The following is a 13,375-nucleotide window of genomic DNA, read 5'->3' on the forward strand; positions in this document are numbered from 1 at the left end:
GTAATATGTGAAACTTAAGTCATTTGTTTTTTGATGACCATAATGTTTCCCTAGAATGCAAATTGTTATGGAATACAAGCTGTGGTAAGATTCCCAAGACCCATATTGGCAGAATTTCTCTCTTTGGGCCAGTAGTGCACTCATCCAGATTGAGAATTAAATCATTCTTCTGCCTTGGAGGATTACAGAGTGCATTGTGCAACCTTGGGTATAATGATTCTATATTTTAGAGTTCAGAGCAATATTGATTTGGCATCTAAATTTAAACTTTGTCCCAGTGTAAGTACACATATCTTTGTGTGGCCTTATTTCTGGTTTTTCATATCTTAGATAAAACATCTTTGCTAAAAATAAATAATTGAAATCACTTAACACTTCAAAGTGATAAGTCAATAACATTTTTGATAAGGCAAATCCATTATTAACAGTCCACACAGAGGGGTTATCTTTAATCTCCTATGTGTGTCCAATCTATATTTATAGAAGTAATTTTAACATCATGAAATCAAATGCTGATGAAAAATGTAGAGGAAGAAATTAAGTAGAGGTAAGGAATCCATCTCTCTTTTCTGCTGTCCTTCATCTATAAAATAAACCCTAGGATTCACATCCATTTCACTAAAGGTCTTCCCTAAAGAGCCTCCTTTTCTCCATGCTAAACAACCTCAGCTCCCTTAGCAGCTCCTCATAAGATTTGGACTCCAGACCCTTCACCCTCTCTGTTGTCCTCTGGACACACTCCAGCACCTCTATTTCTTTCTTTCAGTGAGAGCTGAAGTGGAAGCCAAAAGGAGAACTGGATGCTTGTTGTAGGAGTAGAGTCATAGGGACTAAGGTTGAGGAGCAGAGTTAGATATGGACATATCCTAGAAAGAAAGGCTAGGAAAATTTTCTTCAGACATTCTGCCCTGGACAAGAGTGGTAAAGGTTATGGTATAGCAGGCATCCATTTAATCTACTTTGTTCGGTTTTATTTCTATTCTTCATGAGTTACCAGTTACTTTTTCAGAGCTGACACCTTTGACAAATATTCTTCCTCTGTGCACTCTTGAAGATATATTGTGCGTATTTTTGTTCTCCTCGGATTTCCAAAGCACAGTTTGGGAGAAGTCATTTTCAAAGCTCAATTTCAGCAATATTTTTCAAAATGGCTGGCTCAGCTTTGATTTATGATTTCCATCATAACACCTCTAGTAAAACAATCTGCTCTTGTTTAAAAACATTCAGTTCTTTCATTTTTACTTTGGTTTTCAGCAATTTATATAAACTGCAGCAGTTCCACCACCTGCTGCCTACACCAGATGCATTTATGTTAGCATTTTAGTTCAGATCAGGAGTGGACTTTTGAAGCAGATCTCCTGTCTGCGCCCCACTTACTAAGCTTTGGTTTGCAAGATAGAGTTGTCTCACAGTGTGTGGCATGGGTTCATCTTAACTGGTACCAAACAGGAATTGTGTTGCAGGAGAGTAGCCTTCAGCAGGCAATGGGCATTCAGCTAGACTGAGGTAAAAACCTTCTGGAAAACATCTGATATGGACATCTGGTCCTCAACCTCAACTGTTTCCCTCTATAATGCTACTTGTATTGTTCAGCACTATTTGCTAATACACACACCCAATATGTGCTCCAGCATTTGCAGAATTCATGCATAAATGTGTATTTTGCTGCTCAAATGTAATTTGGGTCATCATGACCAGACTCCAGTTCTCCATTCCTTCTCAGACTCCATTCCTTAGGGGATTCCCCCTGTTTCTGCCCCAGATCAGACCCAGCCATTGATTTCCTGTACATTTTATTCCATAGTTTTTTATCAATGATACAGCTACACACTGTCTTCTTGGATGAGCAAAGATTGCAAATTTTATCATGAGATTCATGTTAGGACTTTATTACACACTGAGTCACAAGTAATGACTACCAAGTTGTAGAACTTAAGTTCTCCATACAAAACCACAAAATAAAAAACTATGGAAGTTGGACGGAGATTATAGTTTCTTTGATTTTAATTTACTTGTTTTTACTGAACATAATCATAGACAGTAGAGAATTTAAAGACAAGATGAAAAATGCAATAATGTCTTTCATCAAAAGAAGCATGGAAGAAATTTTCCAAAAGCACCATAGTGGGAAAAAGAAAATAGTGGTTTTAGTCAGTTCTAATGTCAGTGATGGAAAGAGCAGAATAACAGAAATGTATGTTGGAAAAAAAAAGATGGTGTTCTGAAAGAGAGACTGCAGGTCAGCTATGGGATTGGGTATATCAGTGGAAAGAGAATGGAGATTTCTACTGCCTTGGGGCAACTGCAGGAGTCTGAGGAAGTGTTTGGCTTTGGCAAAAGGAGCAAAAGAAATAGAGCATGGAGTAGGGAGTGCAGCTTAACTCCAAGGGATGGCTGTGGGCAGCTGTCTCAACCCAAACTGACAGAAATGTGTGAGAGAGACCTTTAAGAAGTTTCCTGCAGCTTGGAAAATCACTGAGCTGTCTGAAATCAGACCTGGAAACAGGAGCCTTTTGCAACGATGCACAGGGCAAGCTGAGTTATTTGTGTCCTTTCTGACCCTGTTTGGAGGCTTTTCTGTTTAAAAGTTAACTATTCTAATTTTATTTTTTAAATTTCATTCTTGATGTTAAAAGCCTTCAACATTTGTTAGAAAATTCACTATAGAAGACTTGAGCAGATTAATATCCAAGTGTTGGTTGACTTGAGCTGAGAATTTCTTAAGGGACACTTTTGAAGGAGATGAAATATCAGCCACTCTTTTCTTGTGAACGTGCATTACAAATCAGGATATTGCATTATTTTTCCAGGTGATAAATTAAAACTGACAACTAAAGGACAAGTCTGACTTGAGGAGGAGCTGAAAGTTTACCCAGTGTGCCATTTCCAAAGGGACCAGTGCTTGCTTGGTACAGGGCTCAAGTCCCCACCTGTAGGATGCTGACATTCATAAGCCTGTGGCTTGATCTCCCTTTGGGTTGTTGGCCTATTGTGCTTGACAGTTCCTTCTGTTGCTATTTGCAGGCAGTAAATGTGTTTGCATACCATCTGCAGTAATTCTGATGCAGCAAACTGATACTGGTAACTGGCTTAACTTGTACTTGTTCAATAATTTAGTTCAGGTTTCTTTCTAGCTGGCTGCCCAGGTGAGCATCTTGTATGACTGCCTATTATCATGGTTACAGGACTGGCTGCATATCTTCTTCCCCCTGTGAGTTTTCTGAGTGCAATAGGAGTGCTGTCCTTGCCTGGAGTACCAGATAGCAAATCTTCACTGACAGACTTGGATGTGGTAGACTGGCCTGTAAACGAGCATTGATTTATTTCAACATATCTAGAAAAATTCAAATATATGCACTGCATACACTAATATTAGCTCTTAGCTGCTAGTAAGTGGGAAGTTAACTGAAGTCATTCTATTTTCTTGAATCTGTACTGTTAACTCTTGGTTTTAATTACCATTTTGAAGTATTGCCAGAAATCCCTGTCAGGAAAAATATCTATATGTTTTCAAACAATTAACATACACAAAATATTGTTCTATTTATATTAGCATGTTATATAAACAAGAGATTGTCAGAGCTGATGCTACTGTGTTATACTGTTTTGTGGAGTACTTGTCCATTTCCTGAAAATTATCAAGTCTTTGGTGAAGGGCATGCTGTGTGTGTCCCTGATTTGTGTCTGGGCTGGCCCCAGTGAAATGGCACACAGCCCCTGTGCCCTGGAGAAGGCTCTTGCTGCAGCACAGGAGCTCCTCTCTGCCGGGCAGCTGCAGAGGGAGACGGATGGAGTGGGAGTGCACAGCCCTCCACAGGCACAGCTGGGCCATGCAGCCAGCCTCTCAGAGAGAGCATCACTCATGGGCTTTCCTTTTCCAGGGTAAAGTCAGTTTACCTTTCCCCACTCACCTTTTTTCATTTTCCAGGGTAAAATCAGTTTACCTTTCCCCCTCTGTGTAAGAAATTCTTAAAATATCTTATTGCTCCTTTGTATTTAAAAACCTTACCAGATAGACGACTTGGCCAAAAGGAACATTAGCCTTGGAATGATTAAAAGTTATTTGGGTAGGATAGTTTTCCAGCAGTTTCCAAGATTTTTTGCATGCTGGTTCCATTCATCTGAAAGCTTTTTTTTTGTTTCATGTACATTGTTCATGAGGGTTTTGTTGTTATTTCATGCTTTCCTTGGAGATTCATGAGAATGTATGTGTGGATGTCTAGAGTGCTCAGAGTGTGACTTAACTGCCGAAGGTAGGAATGAATGGTAAATATTGCTACAGACAAAGTCTAAAAAAGGGCCAGTACTCTGATCTCAGATTGCAAACTGTGTTTTAACATTACCACAATAAAAAATGTATGGATGCCAGTTAGTATTTAAATGTATTTACCCCAAATGTTTTGATTTCTAGGAACTTTAAACCAAAAGAACTGGGGCAAGAAATATTCTGCCTGTAATGGTGCCAAACAATCGCCTATTAATATAGATGAAGATCTTACCCAAGTTAATGTGAATCTGAAGAAACTTAAATTCCATGGATGGGAAAAGGAAACTTTGGAAGATACTTTCATCCGCAACACTGGCAAAACAGGTAAAAAAGTCAGATTTCATGTTTCGAGTTAAGAGGTCTGAAAAGTGATATAGGACAAACAACCAACCAAGGACTTTTACTGAATCATTTTCATTTCACCTAGCTGGTACATTCTGAATTTATCTATTAAATAAATAAACAAAACAACAGTGATGACAGTAGCTAAATGAAACAGAAATCACACAAACAAAAATGTTTATGTGCATGGACAGATACAGCCAAAGCAATCACATCGTGACTATCATCCTATCATGGGCATGTCATTAAATCTAAACAGTAAGTTGGCATTTGCTGTGCAATTATGGTAACTATTACTATATATCTAGGGTCTGAAATGGGTAGGCAAAAATGATTTTTAAAAGTACGAATAAATTACCTACTCATCTGAAGGCACTTCATGGATGAGTTGAAGTTACAAAAAGCTCAGGTTGGGATTTATCTCACCCACACATAGACACATATAATAGAGAAACTTTCATCTGAATTACTCACATAGACGCCTCCTAACAGTCAAAGAAGAGAAATGTGTGCTTTTGAGTTCTGATTTGTTTTACCAATCTTAGAAATGCATTTTAGAAAGAAGTGATTTATACCTACGAGTGCCTATTTTTCCAAGCCATGAAAAAAGCTTATGGTGTCATCTAAATTGTCAGACAAATCTTTTAACTACCACTTATAAATCCAGGAATGCAGAAACTAAAAGCTGCTTGTTAGAAGTACTGTTCCTTGTTTGGGGCATGGGTGTGGAGGAAGGTATCTCTTAACAACTCTCTTTGACCTTCTACCAGTTCCAGTGGGACCCCTAGATCAGCCTTTTTTGTTTAGTTTAGTTTGATTTAGTTCAGCTCAGTTTAGCATCATTGTTCCTAATTTCTGTTCTTTCTATCGTATACTTTCTACATATCACTACACAAATCACTTACTTTTTTCCTGCCCAACTAGCTCAGATAAATATTGCTTTGTCTTTTCAAAATGCCCCTGAGAAAATGTTCTTTAAAGTCCTTAAAAGTGAACTGAGATCTTTCATATCTACAGCAATCCAGATGTTTTCAAGGAACTGCTAAGCTTGTTTAAATGGTCTTCAAAGTTTTGAGGAAAGAAATGCAGGGAAAATGAGCTCCATTAGTGCTGTTTTATCAAGAAGTCAAGCAGTTCACAGTTGCTGGAGATGGGAAAGACAAAATGTGGGGATATCCCATCCTGCTCATTCTCTCCAGAAGACAAATACTCTGTCCCATCTACAGTTTGTGTACAGCTATGTCCAGCTGAAGACCTGTCATTGCTTTTTCCCATGGGAGATAGCTCCACAGCTAAAGAGTCTTACATCAGGACAGCTGGCTATAATATTCTTTTGTCGTGTTGTCTCATGATTTGTATATAGAATTGTGGTAAAAATGGGGGGTAGGTGTGTATTTTCCTTTTTGTTAGAAGCACAGACCCTTTCAGGAAGGTAGGTACTTCAGGAATTTATTTTCTTAGACAGCCAGCTGGTAGCAAGACCAGCTTTCTCAACTTTTTACTGTAGTTCTGTGTCTAGTTTCAGATAACAGGAAATGCAGTGCACTTCATTAAATTACTATTTTATGAACTAAAGCATGAAATGAAACATATTCTCCATGCTAATAGTGAATTACCACACTTGTTACTTGGTTTAAGTAACCAATTTCCCGTCAAATTGCTTATGAAATACAGAGAAATAAGCATATCATATTTAACTTCTAGCACCTAAAACTGAAATATGAGAGTTATAGATGCCTTGTCTGGATTTTATATTCACATTCCTTTTTTTTCCCTCTTTCTCAATTTTTTCAGTGGAAATTAACCTGACAAGTGATTATTATGTGAGTGGAGGTGGGTTAGACACCATATTCAAAGCAAGCAAGATCACTTTTCACTGGGGAAAATGCAACGCGTCATCAGACGGATCAGAACATAGTCTAGAAGGACAAAAATATCCTCTTGAGGTAAAGTATAGAATAGATTTTGATGATTTCAACAATTTGACATTCTGCGACATTACTACTCTATAAAATTCCTTTGTTTATCTCTTAAATCTATTTGTAAATATAATCATTCACTTAAATCCAAATTAAGAATAAATGATGCATTTTAGAAGGGCAGTTTAATGTGTTAGTGGCATGTTAATAATGTCTAAACTCCACTTTTTCCCATCTTCTAAGATGGTGTTAGATGTCAGTTCTGCTAATCTGACAAAGCTCCCATGAAATGCTGAGCTCCCATGAATTTGGCCCATCATGTTCCACATCAGTTCATTGTTCAAAGTGTAAATGGACTTTTCAAAGTCAGGGCTTTGCTGAGAGCCCATGGGGACTGCTGGGCCTTACAGATACAAAGTGTGGGCTGGAAAGAGCTGGCAGTGGTGTGCCAAGAGCCACGTGAGCAGGTCCTGGGTGCAGCCACATTCACAGGCAGCCAGGCCAGCGTCCCCCTGGCTGCTTCGGCAGAATGAGTCGCAGCAGCATGGGAGTGGGCTGGAGGAGAGGAGCAGCTCCTCCTGGGATGCACAAAGGCCAAACTCTCTTCCCTCAACGTGGCATTGTGTCATCTTCCAGTACAAAAGAGGCAGTTGTGGCAGGCAACTGTGCTGTTCCTCACTCCAAACATTTTGAACTTCTGTGTGAAAGCAAAGCAATAGTGCCAGGGCTGGCCTATACATGGGGAAGAGTGGTAAGCCAGGAGCAGTCTCTGGACAGTGTCATTTCTTTTGCCTCACTAGCCACTTTAAAATTCCCAGTCACACTCCATCTGCCCTGACAAGGCATCACAGAGAATACTCTCTTCCATCATCATCTCGTAGAAAGCCAGTAGGAGCAGTCACTCCCCCATACACGTTGGTCACCCTGCAGTGGAGGAGATTTCCCAGCTGCATCTGGAGAAAGAGAGAAAGGAGTGCAACAAAACCAGTGCTCATGACAGCAGTCAGATGTGCCTGGTGATCTTATACTACCAATGTTTTTCTACACTTACTGCAAGGCAGATGCAGTAGGGACATCCTGACATATTATTCATGTTTTATCACTGATGGACAGACTAATTTCACCAAGTACTCTAGGTCAGGTGTCCAGTTATCTCAGCTTACTGTGTTATCCACGGAAAGCATTGTGCTCCTTGAAAGGGTAATTCCTGCAGCATTAAGCTTTCCAGGAGAGCTTGTTTTTACATAGCTAATTATTGATGAATTCCATTCTGCATCCTCAAATAACACAAATGAGAGAGGTAAAAAATCCCTACATTTATTTAAAATACTTTGGATGTTTTTTTCCTCAAAATGGGAATATAAGCAATTGTATTACTGAGTGTTTACAATTTTTTATATATAACATTTGAATATATTTTTAATTGCAGATGCAAATCTACTGCTATGATGCAGATCAGTTTACAGATTTTGAAGAGGCAGTTAAAGGAAGTGGAAAGTTAAGAGCTTTATCAATTTTGTTTGAGGTAAACAAAATATATCTTTGTGTCATTTAATAAGCCTTGAAACACAGCAGATGTTCAAACTGAATTTAACTGGTTCCAATGTGTGATCACTGAGTTAAAAATTTCATCCATCTTTCTAATTTATTCTTGCAGAAAAGCAAATGGGCAAAATAAGTTTGTTTGGCTTTAAATCATCTATAATTTTGGTGGTAAACTGTAGTTTGCAATCCTTTTTCATGAAGCCTGTTAAAATATTCAATTTCTTTTTAACAGATTGGACTAGAAGATAATCCGGATTACATTCCAATCATTAATGGAGTAGATAGTGTTAGTCGTTTTGGTAAGTTTGCCTCCATTTTTTATTGATTACTGATTAACTCAATTCCACTTCAGTGTGACTATGAAACCTTTGAGACATTGAGGAGCATGGTTCTCTATTGCTCAGTCATGTCTATTTTGTTAGAAATGACAGAACTCATCTGGACAGATGAGAAATGGACAATCACCAACCACATGAAATCTAACATAAGCAAGTGCCAGATTCTGCTCCTGGGAAAGGGAAATCCTGGTTATGCCTACAAACCAGGGAGGGACAGTCTGAAGAGCACCCCTTTGGAAAAGGTTTTGGGGTTTAGTTTAATGGGAAGTTGAATAGGAGTCAGCAGTGCCCTGGCAGCCAGGAGGGCCAATCCTGTCCTGGGGGGCATCAGGCACAGCATCACCAGCCAGGCAAGGGAGGGGATTGTCCTGCTCTGCTCTGAGCTGGGGCAGCCTCACCTCGAGTACTGGGGCACTTCTGGGTGCCACAGTGTAAGAAGGACATCAAACTATTAGTGTGCATCCAGAGAAGGGCAACCAAGATTGTGAAAGGTCTTGAGGAAAGGAGTGTCTGAGGTCTCTTTGTTCAGCTTGGAGAAGGGTGCCTCATCACAGTCAACGACTTCTTTAAGTGGGGCAACAGAGAAGCATTTGCTGACCAGTGGTAGGACATGAGGAGATTGGGTGAAGCTGTGTCAGAACTTCAGACTGGGCATTAGAAAAGGCCCTTCACTGAGATGGTGATCAGGGACAGCCTGGGAACAAGCTCCCCAGAGAAGTAAGTGGTCATGGCACCAAGTATCTGGATGATGCTCTTAGTCATATTGTTTAGTTTTAGGTTGTCCTGTGAGGAGCAAGGAGTTGGACTTGATGATCCTCACATGTTTCTTCCAACTTGAGATATTTTATGTTTCTCTGATTAATTTACCCCAAGAATATTTGTAACAACAGACATGTAAATGAATAAATATAACTATCATGAGAAATTTTTAACTGTTTAAATGCTAAATCCAGACAAATCTGATTTATTATGTATGTCTTCTTAATCATACATGTCAGGGTTTTTCTATTTGGTTGGAAGCCAAGTAAGACTGTTGTAACTATCTAAGAAGGGTCTTACAATAGTGAGACTGTCATGTTCAGTAGACTCAGAGGAGAGAAATTTTTTTTCAGTAGCTCCTGTGTAAATCCAAAATAGTCCAAATATATAGTATTGGTAATGCTTGCTAATCAAGACACATCTTCAGTGTGCACAAAGAGATCTGGGCTATGTCTCTAACTCAGTTTCTGGTGTCTTTGCAGATGCATAAATATGAATGAGCACTGTCTTGGACAGGGACATATTCTTACATCATGTCCATGACTTTAAGGAAACCTTGTCTCAGTTTTCCTTTATGTAATGGTGCTTGAATTTAAAAAGCTGTTTTAAAAGCCTTCAAAAGTGTGACATTCAAATCAAGATTTCTTTTTTCCCTCTGGAAAACAAACACTATTCAACAAATTTAAAAGGGAACACCTTTCATAAGTTAGAAAGACATGGGGGGTGGAAATATAAAGTAGTTAAGATTCATTACTTTTGTGTGTCATCTTCTGTGAAACAAAAAGGAGAACTAGTAATACATCAAGACAGATGCTGTCCTACAGCCTTGGAAGGAGCTGTAAAACTATCAGAGGAAGATTCAAGATACAGCCACTACATGGCCCTTCAACAATGCTTAGAATACAATTTTCCTGAATAAAATGCAGATGAGCTCAGGAAATTCAGGTCATAACCAAATCAGGTTGTTTCTTCTGAAGAAAAGCACACAATCTCTCCTTGTCTGTGCCCTTGTCAGTCATGTCTCTCTTGTGCTTATTTGAATCACAGTTGCTGAGTTCTCAAGCTCTGCAGAGGAGCACTCCTTTTCCTTCTAGACAAACTTTCTGGTTTTCATCATTCTTTGTAGGTGTTTGATTTTGAGAATCTAGGCTGTGAGTCTCATTAAAGGGTATTCTAAAATCCAAAGTTGCAAAATGTATGGCAGGATTCTTGTTACAAATGAGAAGTTTCATGTCCCCAGCCATCTATGTAAAATGGACTTCATTTTTGCTGAGGGACAAATGTGTTAACTAGACACATACCAGATAGCAATGATAGCTTCTGTCTGAGGGCTGATTAGCATTTTGACAGGAGAAATGGAAGGATGTGCTTTGTTCTTCACTGCTAAATGTTCCCTCTTCATGATACATGAAGAAGAGAGAGGGGACGAGCCAGCTCTTAAACCTTAACTCAGTAGAGAAGTCACTGCAGAGAAGAAAAGCATCAATCCCTTGTAGTCAACTGTTAATGCAATTTTGCTCTCACCAAATTTGTAAGGAATTATGCAGACAAAGGTCAGAAATCTGTACAGAGATGAATAAGTAACATACCTGTAAAAGCATGAGTTAATGCACAGTATGAAAATTCATTAGATGTTCAGAAGTACTTACCAATTAGGGAGGAACTTGAAATGAGTAACTTTAGATTGAAGTAAGTTGTATAAGCTATCTACACTATTACAAGGTGTGAAAAGCAACATTATTTTAGATGCACCAGAAAGTAAAGCAGATAATTTTGACAGACTGAAAAGTCTGCCTTGCTGAAGTTGTTACCATTTATGCCAATTGCTGTTGCTGGACCCTACTGCCATACCAGCAGGCACAGCTTTCTGTGGATGGATTTCCAGCAATCCCTCATGCTTACTCCCAGCTGAAAAGGTACCCAGTAAGGTGCTGACCTGAAAGATTTGATATTATTTTCACAGGACGTGTTCTCCTGGAGGAGGTCTTTGCATTGTTTGCTGATTTGTGTAAAGCTGTTGCAGTGTTTCACTATATTATCACCATTTTAAAAAGAATCCTGATCCACAGAAATTTTGTTTCTGCTATCATGAGAAATATTAACCCTCAGGCCTAGCATGGCAACTGCTCCCCAGGCAGTGATTTTCTGCAAAAAACTCAACAACTTGATTAAATTTGGGGGAGAGTTTGAAGCCATATCATGAGACCTAGAACAAAGATTTAATAAACCTTTTTTCTTTGAAATTCAAGAGTGAGACAAAGGTTTGGCACCTTGTATGTAAGCTTACAGTGAGAAAATTCTTGTGAACTAATATACTAAAATTAGTCCGTTTGTTACTGGAATAACTTACTACACCTTCCCAAGTAAACAAAGTTGGGCTTGAGCTATACTTTTTCAAATGAAATAGAAGACTTCATGATTTATTTGTATTCTAGTCTGTCTGGAAATTAAATTTTGAAAAGCCTCTAAATTAGCATGTTCCTATAATGGTAGTTCTTTTGAAGAGTGTGATTTGTATTTATTAATTGCTTTGGTAGTATTTTAACTATCTGACTCTATTTTTCTTTTTTATTTTTTCAGGAAAACAGGCCGCCTTAGAACCATTTATTTTGCTGAATCTCTTGCCGAATGCAACAGACAAATATTACACTTACAATGGTTCTCTATCAGCTCCTCCATGCTCTGAAACAGTTGAATGGATTGTGTTTAAAGATACCATAAGTATTTCTGAAAACCAGGTAATTTGTTTAATGTAGTAAAACCAAACAATTATACATAATACCAAAGAGAAATTGCCATGTATATGGTAGAAGCTCACAGCATTCATTGCCAGCCCAACAAAGCTTTTCTTTAATCTAGTCAGAAGTTTTTCATCAGCTGTTAGATTAGAAAGCATCTATATTAATTGTGTTATCTTTTACATTTTTCATAGTTTAGTACTAGAATCTGAGCAATTTCTTGTCTTAAAATAGGATAAGAACATATCCCAGGCTGTCTGGACTTCGAGCTCAGATAAAAGGGAGTACAAAACACTTTTTGGGTATTCCCCCAGACACATGGTGATGCCAAGCAGAGCATATAGCTCCAACAGCTGAGTGGTTTAAAAATACTTGTTGAGTAAAACATTAGATACACTGATAGAACAGAAGAAAAGTTCAGTGCCATGCAGGATAACTCAACTCTGAGACTTTATCCAACGTCTTTTCCCCAGAGCTTTTGCCTATTAGCAGAATCTGGTCAAGTTTTATGGTTTGTAACTTATTTTTTTCCTCTTGTCTTCTAGTTAGCTGTATTCTGTGAAGTGCTTACAATGCAGCAGTCTGGCTATGTTATGCTGATGGACTACCTGCAAAACAACTTCAGAGAACAGCAATATAAGTTTTTTGGGCAGGTGTTTTCCTCTTACACTGGACAAGAAGAGATTCATGAAGCAGGTACTTAACTGAATTGTCATTCTTCTCTTTGCAAGTTAAAAGACAATTTTCAGTTCAAGATTCATCCAAGTATGCAGTTACTCATTTTAAATTGTGTAGAAAGTAGCACACTGTATTATTAGTCATAAATCTATCACTTTAGAGAAAAAAAACAGCAATCATAAAACATGTCAGATTAAATGGAGTGGAAAATTAAATGCTTGTCTTGACCAGGCATTCAGTGAAAATCACGTCAGTTCAAGCTTCCTTACAGAGCCCTTTTAATGTGTTTCAGACTTCAACCAGCTGCCTTTTCAGAGACTGCAAGAGTATTTTGTTTTACAAACCTATTTGGTTCTTCATCGTGTAGTGTGGATGCTTTTTCAATAGAGACTGAAGGGCTGTCACCAAATTAATTTCAAGTAGTTTGCTTAAAAAGTGATAGATGGAGAGAACTCCAGAAGCCAGATTCTGTTCTCAGTCTTACCTTAAACTTCAGGGAGGTTTGAGAAGGTTCTGTGACCAAAATAGTACATAAAGCAGTAGGAAACAAGATTTGGCACTAAATATGGAAGTCAATTATTCCTATACTAACAAACACAAAAGAATATATAGGAAACTTCTAAACTGGAAGCACTGTGTTACTACTTGGATGAGAATACCTGTAGATTTTTTAACTCAGTTTCACTGAACTGTGTTTAATTAGACATGAACAGATGACTTAAGCACAGGCTATAGGTGTTCTGATTAGAAGTGTGGTTTCATACATGTAATTTTACATATTTATGTGAT

The 13,375-nt window shown here is 38.3% G+C and overlaps 1 protein-coding gene across 8 annotated transcripts in view; it reads left to right on the forward strand.

Annotated features, from left to right (window-relative positions):
- Positions 1-13,375, forward strand: part of PTPRZ1 (protein tyrosine phosphatase receptor type Z1) — a 133,262-nt gene that overhangs the window by 71,110 nt on the left and 48,777 nt on the right. For all 8 annotated transcript variants that reach the window (XM_077178986.1, XM_077178987.1, XM_077178990.1 and 5 more), the window contains exons 3-8: positions 4,412-4,591; positions 6,404-6,555; positions 7,958-8,053; positions 8,306-8,372; positions 11,751-11,908; positions 12,454-12,604. In XM_077178986.1, the coding sequence (XP_077035101.1) occupies positions 4,412-4,591; positions 6,404-6,555; positions 7,958-8,053; positions 8,306-8,372; positions 11,751-11,908; positions 12,454-12,604 (804 nt within the window). The remainder of the gene's footprint in view (positions 1-4,411; positions 4,592-6,403; positions 6,556-7,957; positions 8,054-8,305; positions 8,373-11,750; positions 11,909-12,453; positions 12,605-13,375) is intronic.

This window comes from Agelaius phoeniceus, chromosome 5 (assembly GCF_051311805.1).
Source record: "Agelaius phoeniceus isolate bAgePho1 chromosome 5, bAgePho1.hap1, whole genome shotgun sequence".
NCBI classification, from domain to species: domain Eukaryota; kingdom Metazoa; phylum Chordata; class Aves; order Passeriformes; family Icteridae; genus Agelaius; species Agelaius phoeniceus.